At 45.5% G+C, this 27,367-nt stretch overlaps 1 protein-coding gene across 1 annotated transcript in view; it reads left to right on the forward strand.

The window, feature by feature from the left end:
* LOC134318596 (voltage-dependent R-type calcium channel subunit alpha-1E) overlaps positions 1-27,367 on the forward strand; it is a 78,789-nt gene that overhangs the window by 41,276 nt on the left and 10,146 nt on the right. The window contains exons 13-40 of the mRNA XM_062999597.1: positions 799-911; positions 1,338-1,450; positions 2,068-2,199; positions 2,817-2,886; positions 3,146-3,263; positions 3,918-3,985; positions 4,453-4,544; positions 11,615-12,214; positions 12,451-12,677; positions 13,414-13,522; positions 13,609-13,738; positions 14,459-14,518; positions 15,051-15,157; positions 16,107-16,118; positions 16,960-17,056; positions 17,236-17,396; positions 17,484-17,621; positions 17,860-18,061; positions 18,146-18,310; positions 19,886-19,996; positions 21,012-21,092; positions 21,181-21,297; positions 22,306-22,371; positions 22,453-22,544; positions 22,644-22,818; positions 23,499-23,626; positions 25,034-25,130; positions 25,995-26,100. Coding sequence (XP_062855667.1) covers positions 799-911; positions 1,338-1,450; positions 2,068-2,199; positions 2,817-2,886; positions 3,146-3,263; positions 3,918-3,985; positions 4,453-4,544; positions 11,615-12,214; positions 12,451-12,677; positions 13,414-13,522; positions 13,609-13,738; positions 14,459-14,518; positions 15,051-15,157; positions 16,107-16,118; positions 16,960-17,056; positions 17,236-17,396; positions 17,484-17,621; positions 17,860-18,061; positions 18,146-18,310; positions 19,886-19,996; positions 21,012-21,092; positions 21,181-21,297; positions 22,306-22,371; positions 22,453-22,544; positions 22,644-22,818; positions 23,499-23,626; positions 25,034-25,130; positions 25,995-26,100 — 3,687 coding nt within the window. The remainder of the gene's footprint in view (positions 1-798; positions 912-1,337; positions 1,451-2,067; positions 2,200-2,816; positions 2,887-3,145; positions 3,264-3,917; positions 3,986-4,452; positions 4,545-11,614; positions 12,215-12,450; positions 12,678-13,413; positions 13,523-13,608; positions 13,739-14,458; positions 14,519-15,050; positions 15,158-16,106; positions 16,119-16,959; positions 17,057-17,235; positions 17,397-17,483; positions 17,622-17,859; positions 18,062-18,145; positions 18,311-19,885; positions 19,997-21,011; positions 21,093-21,180; positions 21,298-22,305; positions 22,372-22,452; positions 22,545-22,643; positions 22,819-23,498; positions 23,627-25,033; positions 25,131-25,994; positions 26,101-27,367) is intronic.

Below are 27,367 nucleotides of genomic sequence, written 5' to 3' on the forward strand. Positions count from 1 at the left end.
GATTTGGCAACACGACCAGCATGGATCGTTCTGTAGTGAGTTGGAGGTTAATAAATATTTTTGCAGCGTGGGTGTTTTGTAGAGAACGATCAGGTCAGAAATACTGTAAAACGTGTGTGTGCTGATGTATTCTGATATAAACTATATTATCCCCCGGTCCCACCTGTTTCCTCTCCTGCGTTTCCCCTCGCATCGTATCCTGCGTTCTCCTTGGCTGTTCGACATGTCACTCATTCCCAGTCGCACATCTGAGATCAGATATCTCACGTGCTAGAAAACTCGAGCGCTCGTCGAGTCGCTCCCGAGCCGGAAAATCTAGTGCTGACCAGCCGCCGAGCGAAAATCAGGGCAAAAATCGTGTAGTGTGAACCGGGCATAACGCAGCAACGTGCACTAGGCTCACGGTATCGGATGTTTAGTATCGGAGCCTCGTTTGCGAGTACGAGTACGAGTTAATGAGCGCGGTATCGGGCCAATACCCAATACCAGTATCGGTACTCATGCATCTCTATTAAGGACAGTAGATGGTAAAATCATTCAATTCCATTCAAACTTTTACATTTTCAGTTGAGTTTTAGCCACATCACCTGCTAACAGGTGTAATAAATCAATCATATGGAGGAAATGATGTGCTGACCCTGCAGCAACAGTTTAGGGAAGGCCCGTTCCTGTTCCAGCATGACTGTACATGAAGCGAGCTCTTTGTGTACTTTGTTTTATGTGCATTTAAGCCGCTGTTCCAATATTTATGGATGTTTTTAGCTGATATTAATAGTTTTCTGTTCGTTGGTGTTGCAGATTATGCCGAGTTCCTGTTCCTGGGTTTGTTCCTGACCGAGATGTTCCTGAAGATGTACGGCCTCGGCCCTCGGCTCTACTTCCACTCCTCCTTCAACTGCTTCGACTTCGGCGTGAGTCTTTAGTAAAAACCAGGAATGTTTTAGAGGATGACGTGTACCTGTTCCTGTACCTATACCTATACCTGTACCTGTACCTGTACCCCTACCCGTACCTGTACCTGTACCCCTACCCGTACCTGTACCTGTACCCATACCTGTTCCTGTACCTATACCTGTACCCCTACCCGTACCTGTATCTGTACCCCTACCCATACCTGTACACATACCTGTACCCATACTCATACCTGTACCCATGTACCCATACCCGTACCTGCACCCGTACCTGTACCCATACCTGTACCCGTATGTGTACCTGTACCCGTACCAGTACCCGTACCAGTACCCATACCTGTGCTTGTACCTGTACCCGTACCTGTACCCGTACCTGTGCTCTGCCGTAACCGCCGCTCTGCCGTAACCGCCGCTGATCTTCCGCAGGTGATCGTCGGCAGTATATGCGAGGTGATCTGGGGGTTCTTCAGACCGGGGATGAGTTTCGGGATCAGTGTTCTGCGCGCGCTGAGACTGCTGAGGATCTTCAAAATCACCAAGTGGGTCAAGTTCTTTAGCACTAGCTGCTAATTATGGGTGGTGGAGGAACACAGAGAGCATAGCGTGATCCACCAGAGTCAAAGCTCAGCAGTAATACGATTACATTTACATTCTCTGCATTTAGCCGACGCCTTTATCCAATGTACTAAGACAGTGTACAGTCTGTGCAATTAAGGGGTTAAGGGCCTTGCTCAAGGGCCCAACAGTGGCAGCCTGGCAGTGGTGGGGCTTGAACCAGCAGCCTTCTTATTTCTAGTCCAGTATTTTAACTGTTAGGCTACAACTGCCAGAAGTTTCACACGTGTCTGAAGTGACAGTGTTGTGCAACCTGCAGCCAGAGTGCACATGGGAATTGGGTATATCTACAGTTGGTGTGGGTGGGGGATGACAGGGTCACTACCCTTAGGTGGGTCACCAGCCGAAAATAATGGGTCACAGAGAAAAATAACTAAATAAACTTGTACATTAGCGCCCCCTTTGTGGAGGCTTTATGTTACATTATGTAAACCACAGTGGGACCAGATTGTAAGCTGCATTGTTTGTGTTGCCTGTGTTTGTAGAGTTCTGGAAAGCATCTCATACTGTGCATGTGCTTCCTGTTCTGTACTGGTTCCAGGTACTGGGCGTCCTTGAGGAACTTGGTGGTTTCTTTGATGAACTCCATGAAGTCCATCATCAGTTTACTCTTCCTCCTCTTCCTCTTCATCGTGGTCTTTGCTCTGCTGGGAATGCAGCTGTTTGGTGGCAGGTGAGAGTCCAAAACTATACATTCAGCACCTAGAACATAAGGCGGTCAAAAGTATTCGGAGTGGCCGCTCTAATGAGAAGCTTCTCCCAAGACTTGGACGTGTGTCTGTGTGTGGGAACTTGTGCCCGTTCAGACGAAAGATGGCAGCGTTTGTATGGCTGGGCGCTGATGCTCAGTGGGTGTTCCGGTTTATCCCAGAGCTGTTGAGTGGGGCTGAGCTCCAGGGTCCTCAGAAATGACCACAGGTGATTAGCGGTCAGCGATTTGGACGCCAAGTGGCGAAAAGTCAGCGCTGGAGTGAACGTACCGACGTACCGTAAGAGCGCCGTATAGATGCTGCAAATGTAAACATAAGAACATGATGCAGCCTGATGTTCTGCGAGCGCACCAGCGCTGGGATTCTGAACTCCTGAAGTTCGAATCTCAGCTCTGCTACCGGTTCAGCTGGGCACAGCTGGACACGGGGGAGTGTGCAGGCGCCGGGGGGAGGGCGTGAGGTGAATATACCCTCCTCATACACCATCAGGGTCTCCAGCAAAGGAAGAGGAACTGGCTACGACTAAACTGGAAGAAGGGAAGACAATGCATAAATAAGAGCGTTTGCTTTTTCTCGGCAGGTTTATCTTTGAGGAGTTCACACCCACCAACTTCGATACCTTCCCAGCGGCCATAATGACCGTCTTCCAGGTACAACTCATGACCCAATGCTTTTAAATCAACATTAGCGTGTTTAATAATGTTTATTAACGTTAATTTAACGTCTATTAACGTTTATTAACGTTTATCAATGTTTATTAACGTTTATTAATGTTTATTAATGTTTATTAACGTTTATTAACGTTTATTAATGTTTATTAACGTTTGTTAATGTTTATTACTCAGTAAACAGTGTCGGCAGGAGACTCTTGACTCTTGGTCAGTGACTGATGTTCTTTTCTGCTCTCAGATCCTCACAGGCGAGGACTGGAACGAAGTGATGTACAACGGGATTCGCTCGCAGGGCGGAGTCAAGTCTGGAATGTGGTCGTCCATATACTTCATCGTCCTCACGCTGTTCGGAAACTGTATCTTTTATCACAACGCCGCTGTACAGTATTTACACTTGATGCACTACAGAGATGCTGACTCGAGTCCGAGTCGCACGTAAGTTGCACAAACACTAACGACTTCCTGTTTTACTTCACAACCGGGAAAAATTTGGAGGTTTTTAATTATAAGCACATTTACAAAATAACGGATTCTGTTCCTAATGGGACGCACGCTTATAAATGTAATAGCATCTGGAAGAACAGAAGCTCAGGTAAGCAGCGGTTATGATTGTTTTTGCTGTGTTTGGGATTTTGGCCGCTGTGCCGTGATTTATCGAGCGCTTTTGTTCTGTAATGAAAACAAAACGTATCAGTTGAAGCTTTTAACTGGAACCTTCTTGTTACAGAAATTACATTCATTTACACAATGAGGAGGAAAGTAAAGACACGAAGTAAAACGGCTAAATACACTCGCTAATCTGTTGTTGTTTTTATCTGAACTTACAGATTATTTCTTTATTTCTACGCTACATTTATAATATATGTTTTGTGTAGATTATATTGACTCGTGACTTGACTCGGACTCGTATTTTGTGACTTGTGAACATCTCTGATGCACTATAGGCTGGCATTGTAACTGGTTTACTGTGTTGGCGTGCCACAAGGCTCGGTCCTTAACGAAAATATCAGACACACTTCTCAACGTCTTCTTGGCCATTGCTGTGGATAATTTAGCCAACGCTCAAGAGCTGACCAAGGTACAAACAAATAAATAAATAAATATCATTTTGCTAAATAAGCCCTGATCTCAACCCCACAAGACGCTTTTGGGATGAATTGGAATCCCGATCGTTGATTGTACACTGGGCTGCTCTCAGAAAATGCTTCTTTGACTGAGTGAGGGCTGTTTTAGCCATAATGGGACATCCAACAGGGTCATGTTCAGGTGTCCTCATACTTTTGACAATAAATCCTATAAATATTGTAGTGGGGTAAAACTGTAATTGGGTTTTAACACCAATTAAAGATTCATCAGTTCTGGGGAGTGTTTTGACATCATTGGTGCCTCTTGGTTCTACCTCAGTAGCAGGAACTGATAAAGAGCCTCAAATAATTTAACTTGTCCAAAACTCTTGTGGTATATCAGAGCTGTACCCATAACTAACCCCGATATTTATCCCTGTCATGTGATTATTTCATGGTTTCCCGTCGCATCAACCTGCAGGACGAAGAGGAGGAGGAGGCGGCCTTTAATCAGAAGCACGCTCTCCAGAAGGCTAAGGAGGTCGGACCCATGTCGTCGTTCATTTCCTCAGAGTAAGTGGACACTCCGCAGCCTGTCCTTCCCCCGTCTGTTTATCACGTGTTAACTAACATGACTAACACCAGCAGTGTTTAGGAGTGTGTTCAAGCCTCGTCACTGTCCACGCTAAGCTATCCAGAGAGTCTGTAGCAAGGAAAAAGCCAAGGAGCAACCAAGACTCACCAAGCTTGTTGCTGTCCATGCGGGAAGACGTGTGGTGGAAGTAGGTTCCAATGAACCACTGGTCTAGGAGCTTCTGGACATAAGTGTAACTGTAGTAGGAACTTGTAGGAGGCTTATATGTGTGACGATGGCTGGAGCCAGATCGTGGAAGCCTTAGTGTGGCTGGATTTGGTGCTAGAATGTGTTGAGCAGCTGAGAGAGGCACCTTCTGGACCTGAGTGTGATTGGAATTGGGGCTTATAGGGCTCCCAGGACAATTAGAAAAACTCATCAATGTAGAACCTTTTGGGGTTCTGGTGGCAAAGCTAGAGGTTTACAAGGAGGGTAATGGCAGAAGTAGGTTCCAACAGACCACTGGATGAGTGGTCTAGGAGCTTCTGAACAAGTGTAACTGTAGTAGGAACTTGTAGGAGGCTTATATGGGCGACGATGGCTGGGGCCAGATCGTGGAAGTCTTAGTTGACCTGGATTTAAAGCTAGAAGGTGTTGAGCAGCCAAGAGTTGAGTGTGATTGGAATTGGGGCTCTTAGGGCACCCAGGGCAATTAAAATAAAAAGAATAGACACTTGTGTGTCGCATAATGGTAGAACTCATCACAGTAGAACCTTTTGGGGTTCTGGTGGCAAAGCTAGGGGTTTACAAGGAGGGTAATGGCAGAAGTGGGTTCCAATGGACCACTGGATGACTGGTCATAAGTGTAACTGTTGTAGGAACTTGTAGGAGGCTTATATGGGTGACGATGGCTGAGGCCAGATCGTGGAAGCCTTAGTTGACCTGGATTTGGTGGTAGAAGGTGTTGAGCAGCCTGGAGAGGCACCTTCTGGACCTGAGTGTGATTGGAATTGGGGCTTTTAGGGCTCCCAGGGCAGAAAATAATAGACACTGGTGTGTCTCATAATGGTAGAACTCATCACAGTAGAACCTTTTGGGGTTCTGGTGGCAAAGCTAGGGGTTTACAAGGAGGGTAATGGCAGAAGTGGGTTCCAATGGACTGCAGAATGGCAGGGGTCAAGGTTGTGTTCTTCAAGGAAGTCAGTTGTTCTCTGGAAGCGTTGCAGCTGCAATAAAGGTCAGTACTTTGGTTGAAGCATTGTCTTCCAGGGGATCCTGATTGGGTAACTTGGCAATTCGGGTGAGCCCAGAGTAGAACAGCTTCTCCTTTGCTTAAAGAGGAGCCAGTTGAAGTTGTTCGATAAGGATTTGATGCCTCTTAGATGCCTCCCTTTGGAGGTATACCAGGCTACCCAACTGGGAGAAGTTCCTGGAGGGTTTATATCTCCCGGCTGGCCTGGGAACATCTGGGGATCTCACCAGAGGAGCTGGTAGATGTTGGGGGACTAGATGCCTGGGCTTCTTTGCTTGCCCTGTTGCCACCATGATTCTGGAATAATGCACAGGGAGGGTGTTGGCAGAAGTGAGTTCCTAGATTGTCATAGATTATAGACACCAGATGCAAGAGCTCAAGAATCTGAAGTGTCAGAGGATCCTGAAGTACAGTAGCAGGGTTTTCATGGATAAGCATGAAGTTTTTGAAATGACCGGAATGACCAGTGCGCACACACTCCTGCATGTTCCTTTTGAAAGGAGGCACCGCATGAACAACCTCTAAGCATGTGCTAACCGAGACTGTCCAAAGTCTTCTCACAGTGACAAAATGAGTCTAACGACCGAGTCACAGGAGGTGCTGAGCTCCAAGGACACAAAACAGTTCATGGTTACCATCAGCAGTTCCTTGAGGTTCAGGGTCCAGTCTCAGTGTAGGTGGTGCATCTAGACAAACAATCGAAAATCAGTTGCTGTTCGGTCTCTGAGGTGTGACCACACCCTGCAGAAACAGAAAATGGCTTGGAAGAAGGTGTTCATGGCGTAAGGGTCACCCATCAACTAAAAGTCTTAGAATCGCCTCCAAATCCAGAAGGACCTTGTAGAAGCGATTGTGGTCGACTGTTGTGGGCTGAACTGTTGATATGGTCAGATAAGTTATTTTGCTGATGCAAGAAGGCTCCTTTCAGCTCTTGCACCAGGAAGTCAGTTGTTCTCTGGAGGTGTCGGAGCTATAATAAACTTTGGTTGAAGCATCGTCTTCCAGAGGAACGCTGAGCTCCTGATGGCTAACTTAGCAATTTGGGAAAAGCTCAGAGTAGAACCTCTGCTCCTTTGCTTAAAGTTGAAGTATGATAAGTTGTTTGATAAGGATGCCTCCCTTTGGAGGTATACCAGGCTACCCAACTGGGAGTTCCTGGAGGGTTTATATCTCCCGGCTGGCCTGGGAACATCTGAGGATCCCACCAGAGAAGCTGGTACAAGTTGGGGGACTAGATGCCTGGTCTTCTTTGCTTGCCTGTTGCCACGTGACCCTGAAATGGATAATTGGAGAAGATAATGACAAGCCAACGTTCCCTACCTTCAGGGAATGACACGTGTGACGAGTTTTTTGTCCAGAGAGCTTATGTTGGTACACTATATGGTCAAACGTGTGGGCACCCCTGCTAAAGATTGAGTTTGGGTATTAAAGCCACGCCCACTGTTAACGACTGTGAGTCTTGCCTCCTTCAATACCCATGCCAGTGCCTTCTTAGAAGAGTAAGGGCTGTTATAGATGCATTCGGGGGGCAAACTCAACATTAATGCCCATGGTTGGTCCTTAACAAGCTCACGGTCGGGTGTCCCAATACTTTGACCATTTAGGTTCTAAGTTTTGATCATTTCAGTTTGCAATGCGTCAACTGTGAAGCTTTGGTTGAGTCTGAATGCCGCCAGCTCTCGTGTTTGGTTGAGGATGGAACGTGGAGCTGTGGTTGCATCTCGTCACTGAGCTGAGAATGCGGTGGAAGGTTGAGTTTTTGCACGACTGGTTTTTGGGTCTTGCATGTTGAATCCAGCTCAGAAACCTCTTGACCAGGAGAGCATGCTTTTGATTAGCATGACAAACACAAACGTCTTGCATTGCTCGAGGAAAACGGTTCAGGAATCGGTTCCGAATGTCTGTCGTGTTTTTGTCTCTCGAGTAAAACTGCGTCCGTTGATGCTTCTGCGTGTGGATCCCATTTTTAAATGTTTTATATCTGTTGCATGTTTCTACTGTCTAACGTTAACAATGTCGAAGAGTTTCAGATCTAATGCTGCTGTTCAACCATCCTGTTGTCATGTGATGCTTTGCCTGCTCGGTCACGCAGACCAAAATGCTAAAAAAAAAAAAAAAATTAAGAACCTATTTCAATTTTTCTAACAATTTACCCTATTCTGAACTCCATCCAAGCTTTCGGGACTTTGGAACTTTTGGAAAGAGCTTGTAAGGGACATGAATGCTCAGGATGGCAGCAATGGGAGCTTCAGAAAAGCAGTGGTAGTAGCTTGTGGAACTTCCAACGACATGGAAGGAGTCTTGTAGACCTGAGGATCAATCAGGATATCAGGATTAGTACCTTGGAGGACTATAATCATGTACAGTGTAGTTGCTCGTTGGGTTAGGATGGAGGAATGGTAGTAGCTTGTGAGGCCCATGACAGAAGAACTAGAGGTTTTGGGCATCAAGGTGGCAGAGGTGGTTGGTTATTTGGCACAAAGTGGCAGGATTAGGTAGATGTTAATCTTTAGGGACTCTGGTAGCTCTTTTTGACCAATGTGGAAACCAATGTGGAACGTTTGATCCCAAGTGGAACAATGAGGTTGCAGCACCCTCTACTGACGGTTCCAACAAAAATAGGTGCAAACATGGGCCTGTTTTCTAAATAGCACCAAGTTTTTTAGAAGCTTAATGGAACCAGTTGAAGATCCAGAGTTATTTTGGTCCAAAACAGACCGAATGGCTTACTGTGGCAGACGTAGAAGCTTGTAGGCATTAAGTGGCACGATAAAGAGCTCTATGAACTCAGGCTGGCAAGATTAGCAGCCTTTATGGTATAAAGACTCGAGGCGTATAAGCTAGTGGGTCTTATGGGCTCAGGGTTGCAGGATTAGATGCGTATGATCCTCAGAATGGAAGAGAATCTTGTAGGTTTAGATATTAGAAGTAAGATCTTGAGAGCTTGTAAAAGATGGTGTAGGAGCTCAGAGCTAGCTGGATCACGTAAGGCTTGGGAGTAGTTCAGGGTGGAAAGCTTAAGTAGGTGCTAGAAGGTGCGGAATTGCATGGGTGTGAGGCCCAGGGTGCAGTAGGAACTTGAAAGCCTCAGAATAGCAAGTTTGTGAACCTCAGACGAACAGAATTAGGACCTTATAGGCGACTCCATGACTGGAGGAGCTTGTCTGCTCAGGATTTGGAGTTTGATTGTGTAAATATGAACCATTAAGTCGTGGAATTAAAGCCCGTGGAGCTTCAAGATGCCAGGATGAGGAGATTGTCGTGTTTAGGACTGGAACTTCAGGGCTTCCTAAGAACTTCCTTTGTCTTCTACCAATGATCATGGACTCTCCATTGCTGCCAGGCTTGAAAGCTTGTTCATAAATTCAGTATTTGGACAGGAAGTGCACTACCATCAAACATTCTTTATTTCCTGATTGTCCAGTTGTGGCCAATCGGAGCTTCTTTCTCTAATCGCTGCTGCCACCCCCACTAATAATGGATCGCTTCTTTTCACCTGCCACGTGGTCTTACAGAGACATGTACTGCCATCCATGATCCCGTGCAGGCACCTCGACTGTCTGGCAGCGGTCATAATCGCTGACCCTGCTCAGCCATCGTCCCTCCCCCTACAGACACAGCCAATCACGTGTCTGTGTAGGCACCCCACCGGTTGATAGCAGAGATGATTTATGTATAAAACAGCAGTTTGTTGGTAGTGCACTTTAATATTTGATCCAAATGAGTTCAAAAGTTTTGAGACACTGTGTGTTTTGGACTGTGTGAGCGGGTCTGTACTGTCTCTGTTCAGAAAGCACTAATGTCTTGTTTTCAAACAAACCGCTCAATGATTGAACGGACTGAACGAGAGTTCAAGTACCAGTAAGTATAACCAGTCTGTTCGTTTCTCTTTCTGCCTGATGCTCTCTCTCTCTCTCTCTTTCTCTCTCTTAAAAATGATAATAATCACCTGCTTGTCGTTTTTCTATTTTTTTTTCCTCCTGTACTTTCCTCAGTACTTCTAACTAGGGCTGGGCGATACTGCAAAAAAATCTCGATTATTTTCAAAATTTATTAACGATTCTCGATTCCGATTGTTTTTGTTTGTTCTTGTATAATGCTGTTGACACACAATTCTTTTTTTGCATTTGAATTTAAAAGGCTGCAGAAGTGCAAAAATAGTAACAGCACCACCTATAATTATACTATAATTGTGCAAATAGAAGGTGTCCATAAACTTTCAATTACTTGTTCTTACTTTGACGGCTGTGTTCAACAGAATTACACATCCCAGTAATAGTTAACCATAGCACCTGTGTAAACAGGTTTATGTCTTCTCCAATCTCAGCTCCCTAACCATTAACATAGCTTTGGGCTATCTCATCATTAAAATTCAACTAAGTTTAGGCTTAGGCTCACATTTCTCACACAGACATCAACTATATAAGCTTGCTTCATTCACATAATAAACTGGAAGTTTACTTAAAAAGAATTTATGTTCTAACAAATGGTGGAGAATGCGGGCATCGATGTCGCTACCTCTCGCACTTGATGTTCTAACAATATCCTTTCAAGGGACTCAAACTGTGCAAGCAGAATAAAATCTGTAACAAATTATAACAATATTTAAAACAAAATAGAAATCTTAATGAGCTACATCCATTTAAAGAATAGCTCACAAACAACCTCCTTACATTAGCATTACCCTGGTGTGTTTGGAAACCTAGTGAGCTGCCTCGCTCTCTTACTGCCTACACAGGCAGCTGCCTCAGTAGAGAGGATTATTCGAATGCACTTACATCGGGTTTTGCTTACTAAGCTAACACATTTAGCATCATGCCATTCAAACTAATGGGATGGGGTGGCAGAACGCGCTAGCATGTCAACTAACGTCTCCCTCCATGTACCGAAAACGGTAACTGACGGTCACTGACGAGCCCGAACCCGCAAATAAAAACACTTGTACACATTTAAACAAATTAAATTCAGTAATAATTTATTTACATTTGAAAATAAGTCCGTTCTTTGCTCTGCATCGTCCACCATATTTGTTATTTTTTTGTGCAGCCGCACTGAATGCTGGGATTGCCTTTGCCGCTAAGGAAGCATTGGACGCTTCCTCGTTATTCACTGAAAATACCATTTACATTTAAGATATCTAACTAGTGCCACTCAGGTGGCGCAGCGGTAAAACACACTCTAGAACACCGGAGCTGGGATCTCAAATACAGCCACATGAACAACGATTGGCCTGTTGTTCATATAGGGGTGGGATATAAAGCCGGATAGGGACTCTTTCATAACTATTTTAATCTCGATTGTCACATTTCTAACACTGTGTGAAAATGTTCATTCGAATTAATGGTGAAGATCGTCCAGCACTACTTCAAACTCTTTTGCTTTTTACGACGCTGCTTTTATTTATTTAATTTCATTATTTTAAAGCACATTTTGATTTTATTGTTCCAGATCATTTCCATCCTGGTGAGTTTAGACCATCGGGCTCTTTAGTATCTCAGTATGACCCTTTCTACAACGTGCTGCTATAATAATAAGAATAAGAATAATAATAAAATACATTTTTAAGACTTCAGGTCATGTTTAGAAAGGGTGATAATGTCATTTCTTTTTATATAATTATGAAAGTCTTTTTATAACATGCGGTGTCTTTTATCTCGGTTCTAATCTCACTTTCCTCTCTTTCAGGCGGAGGCGACGCCCGTACCTGTACAGGAAGCGAGCGCTCATGTACCGCGGCCGCACCGCCCTGTCTCTGGAGGAGTCGGACAGTTTCAGCGACGCCCCTCCACTCAATTCCTCTCGCTCTTTCATGTCCAGGAGAGAGAGGCGGCGCCGGCTGACCATGTCCGTCTGGGAGCAGAGGACCAGCCAGCTTCGCCGCCATCGCCAGACGTCCAGCCGCGAGGTCCTTTACGGCTTTTCCGTCTGCCAACACCTCAAGGGCGGCCATCCCCCCGACACCCAGCAGCCCGTGGACGGCTCGGGTGGGGCCCCGGACCCGCTGGAATCCTTAGAACCATCCATAGAGGAGCACAACATCTCCATCAACCTCCCCGACCCTCCCGAATCCGAGCGCTCCACCAAAGACGAGTTGGTGACCGCCACGCCCCCCGAGGCTCCGGGTCCCGCAGACACGACTGCGGAGGAGCCTGGCAAGGACGGAAGCTCCAGGGACGAGTTTGAGGATCTGAAGAATCACCTGAGCGTCAGGAGGGCGAACGGAGATAGCAGGCACCGGTCGTCACGGAAACACAGCAAACACGGTAAACACGGTAAACACCGGAACTCAGATCCACCCAAACAGCAGGACGATTCAAACCCAGAGGAGCGAAGTCGCTCCACCAGTCGAGAGGGGAGGAGCGGCAAGAACGAGGACGAGGAGGAGAAGAGGAGCGACGGGGGACTCGGCGAGGACCGGTGAGTTCTCTCAAGTTGGCACTGATGGGCCCCTGAGCAAGGCCCTTAGCCCTCAGCCGATTGCATTGTTTGTAGCCATAACTGTAACTCACTGTCCAATTGTTTGGGCAGTGTTAGCTTAGCGGTTAATGTACTGGACCAGAAGGTTGCCAGTTCAAGTCCCACTGCCACCAACATCCTCCTTCACATACTTTTGGCCCTATAGTGTTTTTATCTTTGACCTTTGACCCTGACAGTACGCCACACGCATGTAGTCCCGCAGACACCAGACTGAATCTGGACTCAGGACAGGAGGTGGCCACGCTGCCGGTCACTGAGAGCACGACGGTGGAGTTGGGCGGGGTCAGTACGTGTATAACCGAGGGAGAAAACAACAACAACCAGGACAAAGCATCTCCGGGGAACAGCGCGGGCGTGGCAGATACAGACGCCCAGTCAGGACTGGAGCTCACCGACATCACAGGTAAATAAACACAAGGGTTAATGCCAACAGGCCCAATATTTATGTTATGTCATGATGTTATAATTGTATGATGTCATGATGTTATGATGTCATGATGTGATGTAATGTAATGATGTCATCATGTCATGATGTTATGATGTCATGATCTTATGATTTCATGATGTTATACTGTAATGCTGTCATGATGTTATGATGTCATAGTGTTATAGTATTATGATGTCATGATGTTATGGTGTCATGAAATAATAATGTTATGATTTATGTCATAATGTTATGATGTCATGATGTTATAATGTCATAATGTTATGATGTTATGATGTTATATTGGCATGATGTTATGTCATGATGTTATGAGGTCACAATGTCATGATGTTATGATGATATAATATTGTGATGTTATGATGTCACAATGTTATGATGTTATGTCATGATGCCATGATGTTATAATATTGTAATGTTATGATGTCATGATGTCACAATGTCATGATGTTGTCATAATGTTATGATGTCACAATGTCATGATGTTATGTCATGATGTCACGATGTTATAATATTATAATATGATGTTATTATGTTATGATGTCATGATGTTATAATGTCATAATGTTATGATGTTATATTGTCATGATGTTATGTCATTATGTCACAATGTTATATTATAATGTTATGATGTTAGGATTTTATGATGTCATGATGTCATGATGTTACGATGTTATGACATGTTTAACTTGTCCAGCTAACAGTAAAGATCTGGAGGCCTCGAAGTCGGAAAAGGAGGACGAGGACGCAGCCAGGCGATCCAGAGCCCCGGCTGACAGCATGTTTATCTTCAAACCCAACAACCCGTAAGCTAATCCGCTCGAGGTCACGACCCATCCCGCCGTACCTCTCACGCAGGGGGGTCTAACACGTGCTTCTGTTTGTGGTGCAGGATCCGCAGAGCCTGTCACTACGTCGTCAACCTCCGCTACTTCGAGCTGTGCATCCTGCTGGTCATCGCCGCCAGCAGCATCGCTTTGGCCGCCGAGGATCCGGTGGCCACCAACTCCAACTGGAACAAAGTAAAGTCCTTACACTCGCCTGTGGGGGGCGCACTACATGGGCTAAAGTATTGGGACACCACTTATTATCACTGATATCAACAGGTGTAATAAATCAGTTATATAAAGGAAATGATTGATGATGCTGCTGAATTTGCAGCAACAGTTTAGGGAAGGTCCTTTTCCTGACCTCAGCAGAGCGTCAGCGCCCAGCCATACTAACGCTGCCATATTTTGACCAAACAGGCACAAATTCCCCCACACACACAGACCCACTCTCAGAAGAGTTTTTCTAGCTGGAACGATCACACAGAAGTCGCTCTGGTGTCCAAATACTTTTGGTCATTTGGTGTGTTTGTTCCAGAAGAAAAACCCGGAACATCAGAAGGTCCAGACTCCATTTCTCGTCTCTGTGTGTTATTACTGATCTCTCCTGCTCATGTTTTATATTTTTATGACTGAATGAGGATGGAATTCTGTTTCACTAATTTAATTTGGTCAGAATAAAAAATGGGTATTAATTTTCCGTCCCGGTCGTGTGAGATCAGGCTTCAGGCGAACGCTAGTCTGGACTAAATGAGCCTGAGCTAAAAGCTAAATCAGAACCGTGGCTGTGGTTATATTTAGCGTGATAATGGATGTTATTCATCTGATTCCGTGAACATGGTTCAGGTCCTGAGATGATTTATGATGTTTACGGCCTCATACTTTACGCTGTTTTGTGATTTTTGGTTCTAACAGGTGCTGCGGTACTTTGATTACGTTTTCACCGGAGTTTTCACCTTCGAAATGATCATTAAGGTGAGTGAAGCTCCGTCCTGGTGATTTATTCCTGGTCAGATCAAAACCTACTGCTAACTAACCTCACAAACCAACTGGGTGACCTTTATTAACCATGACGGACCTTATAAGCTCATGGATGGACCGTGTGCTGCGGTGGTTTGCCTAGTTACATCAAGGTCAACATCAACCCTGACCAATCTTTACCTTTTACTAACCCTGGTTAATCTTTACATTTTACTAACCCTGACCAATATTTACAATTTATTTGTTTACTTACTCTAACAAATCTTTTCACCCTTAACGTTCTAACAGACCTGTACTAGTTAGTAGTCCTCAGTGATTTTTATAACCAGTAATAGTTAGTTTTTATTACCTGATTTTTACTGTATAACCAGTAATGACGTGTAGCCCTGACTAACCGTGTACTGAGTTTCTTCCTCTTCACCCTGACAGTAACTCTAACTAACCGTGAGTGTAAGTTAAGCATGCCGGTGTGTGTGTGTGTGTGTGTGTTTGTGTGTGTGTGTGTGTGTGTGTGTGTGTGGAGCAGATGATCGAGCAGGGTCTCATCCTTCACGACGACTCGTATTTCCGGGATCTCTGGAACATTCTGGATTTTATTGTGGTGGTCGGGGCGCTGGTGGCCTTCGCTCTCACGTGAGTACAAGCCGATGCTGCATTCATGACTAGAAGTACTAGTTAGTTCTGGTTTATTTAGTTAATTCTACACGATTATGTGCTGCTACAGTGCAGCGTCCTGAAATGTAACTTAGTATACGAGGACGTGATCTTGTGGTGAAAATACACACTCCCCGAGCTACTGGTCAGCTGGGCGCCCCCCTAGCGGGCACGATCGACAAACTTATCCACTAGTCTGCTGGGTGGGAAAAGACAAGACTAAAAAGTGGGCGGGGTCTTTGAGGCTGGAATAAAACTATAAACAGTACAAAGACAAAATATTTATTTGTTTATTATACTTTAGTCTATCAATTCTCTTGTTTTTTGTGTATATATGATTGGGAACAGGTTAGGGAAGGCCCTTTCCTCTTTTAGAAGCAAGCTCTATAAAGACTCATTTTACAGAAACTCCAGTGGCCTGAACAGAACAGCTCTGAGACGAATTGGAACACCGACATCAGAGCTTAGCCATACAAATGTGGTCATCCTTTGGCTGAATGGGCACAAATTCCCATACTTAGACAAACTTTAGAACCCCATGAGAAGCTTCTCAGAAGAATGGCTGTCGTTCTGGCTGTTTTTGATCAGGGATGTCCAGCAAGCTCACGATCAGGCGTCCAAATACTTTCGGCCGTGTAGTGAATATGATAATCGTACCAGGCACATGAGGTTTTGTTAAGCTGAGACCAGAGCTGGTTCAGACCCTCACGCTTCTCCGGACGTGTGTTCTCATCACAAGGTCCCTCCTGATTAATAACATAACACTCTGACCTGAAGAAGTGAAGCATTCTGGGTGTTTTTGTGTGTCTGAGTGAGCGTACGCTGTACACACTGGGAGTTCTGGTCCGGTTCCAGTTTGTTTACGTGTTTGTTTGTGTTTGTTTGTTCATGTTGGCTCCTGTGGATTGTGGCTCCCGTCATCTGGCAGGAATGTACTGGGGTAAAAAACACCTTCTTTATTTATCATCATCTGTAATCATGTAGGTGTGCAGCGACGAGCCCAAATATCAGGACCACGCCCAAAAATATGCTTAAATATATAGCGCTGGTGGGTGAGGGATCTGTTAGATGTTGGGCTGTCGGGCGGTAACGTTCTGGTACCACAGGACGCCCTCATCAGCTCATATTAGGCTGGTGGTCCTAATGTTTTGGCTCAGGTGTATGTAGTGATTACATGTGGTAACATGTTATGAGTGTCTGTGATGTGATGATCTGAAGGTTTCATGTACAGGCTGGCACAGGAATGCACCAATTTTATGTCTTTATATTTTGGAATGAACCGGAACACCAACTGAGCCTGACATCAGCGCCCAGTCATACTGAACGGGCACAAATTCCCACACACAGACATCACATCGAGGTCACTCTACTTTAATAGTCTGGTTTTTATTTGGGACGTCCGACAAGCTCACAGTCAGGCGTCCAAATACTTTTGAACATCTAGTGTATTAAATAGCTGATGCAGGATTTTTGTTAGTCAGTGGATCCGCTGGCTCAGCCTGACATTCTCTTCCAACGTCAGTGGGCATAAATTCCCACAGGCACACTGTTAAAATTATTCTAAAAGCCCTCACAGAAGAGCGGAGACTGTTCTAGCTTCAAAGAGGTGCAGTGTGTATGTTTTTGGAATGAGATTCTGTACTTTTGTCCCTATAACTTACCGTATGTCCGTCCTGATGTAGTCTTATGGATCAGGATCAGATTGGTGCGTCTCTGATGAACACATGTACATGCCGGTAGGTGTGTTTGCAGGATCTGTGAGTCTGTACTGTGATCTGCAGGAACAACAAAGGCAGAGACATCAAAACCATTAAATCTTTACGTGTGCTGAGAGTCCTGAGGCCCCTGAAAACCATCAAGAGGCTCCCCAAACTCAAGGTAAGCAAGAAAAGGGGCAGAGCGGTGGTTTGGTGGGTAGCACTGTCACCTCACAGCAAGAAGGTCCTGGGTTCGACTCCCAGGTGGAGCGGTCTGTGTATAAACGTAAGCCCAGTGAAAATTCGAGACGCCTCTGGAGAGACCGATCCGCGTGTGTTTTTGTTCGCGTCCCCCTGCAGGCGGTGTTCGACTGCGTGGTGACGTCTCTGAAGAACGTCTTCAACATCCTGATCGTCTACAAGCTCTTCATGTTCATCTTCGCCGTCATCGCCGTGCAGCTCTTCAAAGGGAAGTTCTTCTACTGCACCGACGGCTCCAAGGACACCGAGAAGGACTGCCAGTAAGTCATAGCCCAGTCCCAACGGACGCCTAAACGGAACAGAAATGGATTCGTTCTTTTGATCTTTATCTCTTTGATGTTCGGCAGGGGGTATTACATCGACTACGATAAAGAGAAGAAGGAGGTGAAGAAGCGCGAGTGGAGGAGACACGAGTTTCATTACGATAACGTGGTGTGGGCTCTGCTCACACTCTTCACCGTCTCCACCGGAGAGGGCTGGCCGCAGTAAGTGTGTGTGTGTGTGTGTGTGTGTGTGTGTGGCCCCGGTTCTCATTAGCTGGTCGTTTGGGGCCGTTTTCACGCTATAGGGTGTGTTGTTCTTTTTTTTTCCACTTTATATCCCAATTTAGTCATCTCCAATTCCCAATTGTGTCCGATCTCATCGCCCACCAGCGTTGGGTTCCGCAGAGAGCCGTATCACGTACTGAGATGTGCTAAGCTCATGTGTTTTGGGTTCCTCCAGGGTGCTGCAGCACTCGGTGGACGTGACGGACGAGGATCAGGGTCCGAGCCGAGGGAACAGGATGGAGATGTCCATCTTCTATGTCATCTACTTCGTGGTCTTCCCGTTCTTCTTCGTCAACATCTTCGTGGCCCTGATCATCATCACGTTTCAGGAGCAGGGCGACAAGATGATGGAGGAGTGCAGCCTGGAGAAGAACGAGGTACCGCCGCTGGATTACGTCCTCTTATTAGCAAGTGGTCATGTGATCACGTGTAACGTTGCGTTTGTACCTGTGTGTGTACAGCGAGCGTGTATCGACTTCGCCATCAGCGCTAAGCCCCTGACGCGCTACATGCCGCAGAACCGACACACCTTCCAGTACCGGCTCTGGCACTTCGTGGTTTCTCCGTCCTTCGAGTACACGGTGCTGACCATGATCACGCTCAACACCATCGTCCTCATGATGAAGGTACACGCACACACACACACACACGTACACACAGCGCTGGGAAAAAATATTCACCCCCCCTCCGGATTTTCAGCAGCAGCTACTCTAACCCAGATCTTTTTTCTTTTTGCATAATTTATTTAATTCGTTCACCCTGAAGCGGCCGTTTTTGGTCACACCACAGCATCTCAACAGAGTTCCAGGCAGCTCTCTGACTCTCTTAGACCTCTTTGTTTTTTTAGAGGTGGATTTGATTGTCATCTTTTTGAATGATCTGACTGGGCTTGAGGTTACAATCACGGACCGATGACCAGACGTCCTTCCTCAAAAATTTCAATTACATTTAATATAATTAAATTAAATGAAATTTAATTTGATATAATTTAATAAAATATAATATAATTTAATATAATATAATATAATAAATAAATTAAATAATAAAAAAATATTTTATTTAATTTAATAAATATACTTAATATAATATAATATAATATAAAATATAATATAATACAATATAATATAATTAAATATAATATAATTTAATATAATTTAATATAATTTAATATAATATAATAATAATATAATATAATTTAATATAATATAATACATTTTATTTAATATGGTGGCTCGGTGGGTAGCACTGTCGCCTCGCAGCAAGAAGGTCCTGGGTTCGATCCCCAGGCTGGGCGGTTCCGGGTCCGTTCTGTGTAGCGTTTGCATGTTCTCCCCGTGTCCGTGTGGGTTTCCTCCGGGAGCTCCGGTTTCCTCCCACAGTCCAAGAACATGCAGTCAGGTTAATTGGAGACACTGAATTGCCCTATAGGTGAATGGATGTGTGTGTGTGTGTGTGTGTGTGTGTGTGTCTGCCCTGCGATGGACTGGTGCGCCCCGTCCAGGGTGTTACTGTGTGCCTTGCGCCCATTGAAAAGATAGGATAGGCTCCAGCACTAATTTAATTTTATACCATTCTAAATATCTGGACCTGTCTGCAATTCTGAATCCTTTAGTGTGAAAAGTGTTACGACCGGGTTACAGCTGGCAGTGAGTGCAACGTCAAGCTCCAGCCAATCAGAATGCAAGATACAGAGTGATGGGAAACCTTGGGGAGGAGCTTATAAATGTCAACAAGCACAAACGACAACAGCAAAATCTAGTTTCCATCAGAACACATCAGCACACACACACGAGCTTTACTTTACTCATAACCTTATCGTCCCTGCCAGACCATAATACTCTCCTAATATTTATTTATCTCCAATTTTTAGCATGTAACTGCTGTTTGTGTGCTCACAGAGACCGTGCCACAGAGTAAAACGATTGTAATTTTGATATTAACCATCAAAAATAATCTGAGCTGGTGTCTGGGTATTTTTGAGTCAGCAGATTTTCTGAAAACAACCAAATAAATCTATAAAAGAAAAGTTTATTATTTAATGGACACAGAAGTATGAGTTCCGGTTATTCCCAGTAAAAGAACACTTCCAGAAATGATTAAAACCCTGAGCTGACCATTAGGGTACCGTGGTACGTCCATCAGGTGTGTGTGTAAATGTTTGACCTGTGTGACCTCTGTGTGTGTGTGTGTGTGTGTGTCAGTATTATTCGGCTCCTCCTGTATACGACGCTGTACTGAAACATCTGAACACGGCCTTCACCGTCCTCTTCTCTGTGGAGTGTGTGCTCAAGATCCTCGCCTTCGGGTTTATGGTGAGTGCTGACTACACACACACACACACACACACACACACACACACACACACACACACAACAACCCTGTGTGTTGCCACATCTCTCTCAACATCTGTCAGCACATCTGTCATACATCTGTCACCACATCTGTAACCACATCGGTCACCTAGTCTGTTATCACATCTGTAATCACATCTGTCTCCACATTTGTCATCACATCTGTAATCACATCTGTCAGCACATCTGTAACCACATCTGTCATAACCTGTCACATCTGTCATCACAACTGTCACCACCTCTGTCGCCACATCTGTCTCCACATTAGTCAGCACATCTGTTATCACATCTTATCATCACATGCGTTGCCACCTCTCTCTCAACATCTGTCACCACATCTGTAACCACATCGGTCACCTAGTCTGTTATCACATCTGTAATCACATCTGTAATCACATCTGTCACCACATCTGTCATAACCTGTCACATCTGTCACCACAACTGTCACCACCTCTGTCGCCACATCTGTCTCCACATTGGTCAGCACATCTGTCACCATATCTGTAATCACATCTGTCTCCACATGTGTTGCCACATCTCTCTCAAGATCTGTCTCCACATGTAACCACATCTGTCACCACATCTGTCGTCACATCTCTCACCACATCTCTCACCACATCTGTCATCACATGCAATCACATCTGTCACCACATCTGTCACCATGTCATCACATCTATCATCCCATCTGTCATCTGTCAGTGCATCTGTCACCACATCTGTCACCACATCTGTGTATGAAGCACATGAATTTAAAAATTAGAAGGGGTGTCCCAATAGAATACAAAACAAAACCAAAAGTATTGGGACACCTGACCATGAGCTTGTCACACGTCCCATTTCTAAAACAAATGTAATTTTATACTCCGTCAGTCACATCAGCATTTCTGTCTACAGTAAAAGTCTGTGTGATTTTTGGGGATGAATGGGAACCACCCTGTGTGTTACTCTCAGTTTTTATTATTACTGTTTTATTCAGAATTATTTCCGGGACACGTGGAACATCTTTGATTTCATCACCGTGTTGGGGAGCATCACTGAGATCGTGGTGGATCAGCAGGTAACACGAACTCATATGAACTCGTCCTCCCACGGTTACAGTCAGTACTGGACTACCTGTGTGTGATTACGATGTGTCGTGGTTTCAGTCGGCCTCGTTTAACATGAGCTTCCTGAAGCTGTTCCGGGCGGCGCGGCTGATCAAACTGCTCCGGCAGGGCTACACCATCCGCATCCTGCTGTGGACCTTCGTCCAGTCCTTCAAGGTCCCAGAACCTCATTAATAATATCATTATTTATATTTAATTTTGTATTATAGTTCTGGTTTAAACCGGTTGAGTTGAGTTAAATTGTGTTTAGTTGGGTTGAGTTGGCTTCATTATTTAGACTTTATTAAGTTACGTTTAATTAAACCTGGATCTGTTGAACAGAATTGAATCTAAATTTATCTGCTAAATTCCAAAAAGTTAAATGCACATTTTTATCTACGTGGGATTGATGTAGGTTGTGCTGGTTTGAGTCGAGTTAGGCTAGTTTAGGTTGGGTTGGGTAATGTTTAGCTAGATTGGGTCAATTGATTGGGTGGGGATGGGTTAAAAGGAGTCGGTTTGACTTTGGTTGAGTTGGGTTTGGTTTGGGTTGCTATGGGTGGATTTGGTTAGGTTGGTTTAAGGACTTGGGTTTGAGTTTTGTGTGGTTTGATTTGGGTGAGTTTGAGTTGATTTGGTCGCGATAGGTGGATTTGAGTGGAATTGGGTTCGGCTGGGTTTAGTTTGGTAGAGCTGGGTTTGCTTGTGCTGGGTTGATTTTGGTTTGGTTGAGTTGGGTTTGAGTTTGATGGAGTTGGGTTTGGTACGGTTGGGTTGAATTGGGTTGGTTTTGGTTTGGTTGAGTCAGGTTTGGGTTGGGATAGGTGAATTTGAGTGGAATTGGGTTTGGTTGAGTAGGTTTGGGTTTGGTTGGGTTCAGTCTGGTAGACTTGGGTTTGCTTGTGCTGGGTTGGATTCGGTTTGGTTGAGTTGGGTTTGAGTTTGATGGAGTTGGGTTGAATTGGGTTGGTTTTGGTTTGGGCCGGGATAGGTGGATTTGAGTGGAATTGGGTTTGGTTGAGTTAGTTTTTGTTGAGTAGTGTTTGCTTTGGTAAAGTTGGGCTGGGCTGAGTTTACTTTGGTAGGGTTTAGTTATGCTGGGTTGAATTGGGATGGGTTTGGTTGTGCTGGGTTAATCTGGGTTGAGTGGAGTTGACTGAATTGTGGATGTTCTTGTCTATTCAGGCTCTTCCATACGTGTGTTTGCTCATCGCCATGCTTTTCTTCATCTACGCCATAATCGGCATGCAGGTACGTCACATATCGCTTTGTGATATATATCCACTTGTGTTATATATCGGTTTGTGTTAGATATCTTTGTATATTTTGCAGGTGTTTGGAAACATTAAGCTGAATGAGGAGACCCACATAAACCAGCACAACAACTTCAAAACTTTTTTTGGTGCTTTAATGTTACTGTTCAGGTAAAAACTACGATTTTATATACAAATATTTATATAAAAACATGTATATACATGTAAATATATATATATGTAAATATATATATATATGTGTGTGTGTAGGAGTGCGACGGGCGAGTCGTGGCAGGAGATCATGTTGTCCTGTTTAGGAGGACAGAGGTGTGAGCTGGACCCCTCGCTGGGATCTGGACTGAACCTGACTGAACCGGACGGCGGGTGTGGCACCGATTTCGCTTATTTCTACTTCGTCTCCTTCATCTTCTTCAGCTCCTTCCTGGTGAGGTTCTGTCACCACATCTGTAACCACATCTGTAACCAAATCTGTCATTACATCTGTCATCACATCTGTAATAACATACAGTATATCACATCTGTCTCCACATCTGTCTCCACACCTGTAATCACATCTGTTATCACGTCACCACATTTGCCACCTTATATGTCTCCACATCTGTCAGCACATCTGTCATCACATGTAACCACATCTGTCACCACATTTGTAATCACATCTGTAACCAAATCTGTCATTACGTGTGATTACATCTGTCACCACATTTGTTACCTTATGTCTCAACATCTGTCAGCGCATCTATCATCATATCTGTTATCACATCTGTAACCAAATCTGCCACCACATCTGTCACCATGTGTCATCACATCTGTCACCACATGTAATCACATCTGTAATCACATCTGTAACCAAATCTGTCATTACGTCTGTCAACACATCTGTCTACACATGTAAGCACATCTGTTACCACAACGGTCAGCACATCTGTTACCTTATCTGTCAGCACATTGGTCATTACATCTGTTTCTACATCTGTTACCACATCTGTCTACATCTTCGGCATCTGTAGAAAGGGTGTCTCAATACTTTAGTCTGTATAGTGTGTATATGTTACGACAGGCGCACCCACCCGAATTCTCTGTACCCCTGTGTGTGTCTGTGTACAGATGTTGAACCTGTTTGTGGCGGTGATCATGGATAATTTTGAGTACCTGACGCGTGACTCCTCTATCCTCGGTCCTCATCACCTGGACGAGTTTGTGAGGATGTGGGGACAGTACGACCGAGCTGCCTGGTGAGAGAGTCACGTTATTTACCAAATAATTCATTCATCATGTTTATATTTATATATGAGTGAGTGAGTGAGTGACATCTATAATAACCAGGTTCTATTACAGATGAATGAATGAGGGTTATATTTATATATGTGAGTGAGTGAATGAAGCTCCTACCACGCGGCGAGCCACCACTAACAGTGTGTGTTTCCTTTTCCAGTGGAAGGATTCACTATAAGGACATGTACAAAGTAGTGCGCACTATATCGCCCCCTCTGGGTTTCGGGAAGAATTGCCCCTACAGGGTGGCCTGCAAGGTTTGGCTCCGCCCACAATCTATCCCCCTCTCATCCTTCCTTCCTTCTTTGGCCGAAACCCCTCCCACTTTCATGTACGGGCCCCGCCCTCCATCTCCGGGCCAAAGAAACGACGAGTCGAGATCTCCGTTCACACAGAAACAGCGCCGCCTGCTGGTGGGATAGAGGGATTGATCCAGGGGTGTGTGGTGAAAGAGCGAGGCTGTGTTTATCCCCCCTTTGTAGTGAGGACTCTAAAGGGTTTAATCTAAAGGAGGACTGGAAATAACCCTAAAAATTAGGAATTCATTTTTAGTTGCAGTTCTTGGTGAATCCACTGGTTGCCACTACCATAAAAATGCCGCAGACAATCATTCGTCCCTTTAATAAACGACCAAGGACATCACATTAAAATGGCCCCACAGATTGCTGATTTGGGCCCCCTTGAAAGTCCCCTTTGGCACTCGGGTGTCACAGCGGTCTATTACAATAGGCTACTCGAACCCAGGCCTTAGCGGTGCCACCCGAGTTTGGCTGTGTCTGGTGGAGGGTTTTGGCTTATTAGCAGGAATTAGCAGACCAGTATTTGACCTCTCATACAAAACTGTGCCTGCTGGACGCCCGGCCAGGTTGGTAGCACAGCTAAAGAGGAAGAGTTTATTCTCAGGTTCCTCCGGACCAATCAGAATGCCCCGTTTGTCACTTTCTCGTTATATCCCTTGTCCTCTCGCTCACTCGCTCTAAATAATTAATTGAAGGTGTCAGGGAGACCCCCGGAACCTCCTGTAGGGGGCGGTGTGACGTCTGTACTCGTGTTTCTGTGGTGAAACGGTTCAATCGATCGACTCCATCCAGCCCCGTCAAACCTGCGGACCCGTCAGGTTCCCCCCCCCTCCCAGGTTTGCCTCCGGACCCTCCGGTTCCTCTCCTCACGTTTCTATGCTCCAGCGGCATAGAAGGTTTCTCCTCTGTTGATCTTCTGTCCTGTTTCCAGTCTGTCGTTCCTTCTGACGATGAGATGAAGTGACCTTCCTCTTCCTCTTCCTCTTCCTGTGTTTTGTTTCCTCTTCCCTTTCCCCGTGTTTTTCCTTCCCTCTCTTCATCACATTTCCACCGACGGCGCCCCCCCAGCGGCCGTATTCACTACACTGACATGTACGAGATGCTGACCTTCATGTCTCCGCCGCTTGGCCTGGGCAAGAAATGCCCCTCCAAGTTGGCTTATAAGGTAGAAACATCATCATCACATCAAAAAAACTCTTCAGCTCCATCCACGTTACATTATTATTGTTATTTTATTCATTGATTATTAATTATTTATTAATTGAAGTGCTACAAGCCTTTGATTGGAAGTCGTTTGCTTTGTTGTTCGCTAAACCGCTGAGTAAAACGTTTCAGTTCGCTCGTCCTGCCGCTGACCTTTGTTACCTTTTCATTCCCAATTGATTCATCCTGGTCAGGTTCCCGGTGGGTCCAGTTCACCCAGAAACCCTGGACAGGGTGCCAGTCGGTTCACTCGGAAACCCTGGACAGGGCGCCAGTTTGTTCACCCGGAAGCCCTAAACAGGTGCCAGTCGATATAACCAGAAGCCCTAAACAGGTGCCAGTCGATATAACCAGAAGCCCTAAACAGGTGCCAGTCGATATAACCAGAAGCCCTAAACAGGGCGCCAGTCGATATAACCAGAAGCCCTAAACAGGGCGCCAGTCGGTTCACCCAGTAACCCTGGACAGGGCATCAGTCGGTTCATCGCAAGGCTTTGTTTGCCCCTTTGCCCGCCATTCGTCAGACATAACCAGTCATGTCTGTTTTGGCGCCCGGCTGAATCTGGTTCACCCGGTAACCCTGGACAGGGAACAAATTCCCATAGACATACTTCCAATTGGCTGTAGCTGGAAAGTTCACACAGAGGTCACATAGGCGTCTTTTGGCCCTGTGGTGTACCCACCATGACCAGAGCGGAGCTGAAGCCATGACTAGCACCCTCCTCATCATACATGTGTGTGTGTGTGTGTGTGTGTGTGTTTGTGGGCGTGTCTTATCGCGTTTCCGGTGTGACGTGATGTTTTCTGTCTCCATGACGACACTCAGAGGCTGGTCCTGATGAACATGCCGGTGGACGCCGAGATGACGGTTCACTTCACCTCCACGCTGATGGCTCTGATACGCACAGCGCTGGAGATCAAGATCGCCCGAGGTTACACACACACACACACACACATGCGCACACACAATCACACACACACACACTCACATACACACACATGCACATACACACACACACACCAGCACACACATACACACACATGCACATACACACACCAGCACACACATACACACACACACACACTCACATACACACACATGCACATACACACATACACACACCAGCACACACACACACACCAGCACACACATACACACGCACACACACACACACACACCAGCACACACATACACACACACACACACACACACACACACACCAGCACACACATACACACACATGCACATACACACACCAGCACACACATACACACACATGCACATACACACACACACACCAGCACACACATACACACACACACACACACCAGCACACACATACACACACACACACATACACACACCAGCACACACATACACACACATGCACATACACACACCAGCACACACATACACACACACATGCACATACACACACCAGCACACACATACACACCAGCACACACATACACACACACACACACACACACACCAGCACACACACACACACACACACACACACCAGCACACACATACACACACACACACACACACACCAGCACACACATACACACACACACACACACACACCAGCACACACATACACACACATGCACATACACACACCAGCACACACATACACACACACACACACACACCAGCACACACATACACACATACACACACCAGCACACACATACACACCAGCACACACATACACACACACACACACACACACACCAGCACACACACACACACACACACACACACCAGCACACACATACACACACACACACACACACACCAGCACACACATACACACACACACACACACACACACACACACCAGCACACACATACACACACATGCACATACACACACCAGCACACACATACACACACATGCACATACACACACACACACACCAGCACACACATACACACACACACACACACACACACACACACACCAGCACACACATACACACACATGCACATACACACACCAGCACACACATACACACACACACACCAGCACACACATACACACACATGCACATACACACACCAGCACACACATACACACACACACATCAGCACACACACACATGCACATACACACACCAGCACACACATACACACACACCAGCACACACACACCAGCTCACACACACATGCACATACACACACATGCACAT

The sequence above is a fragment of the Trichomycterus rosablanca genome, chromosome 7 (genome assembly GCF_030014385.1).
Source record: "Trichomycterus rosablanca isolate fTriRos1 chromosome 7, fTriRos1.hap1, whole genome shotgun sequence".
In the NCBI taxonomy this organism is placed as follows: Eukaryota; Metazoa; Chordata; class Actinopteri; order Siluriformes; family Trichomycteridae; genus Trichomycterus; species Trichomycterus rosablanca.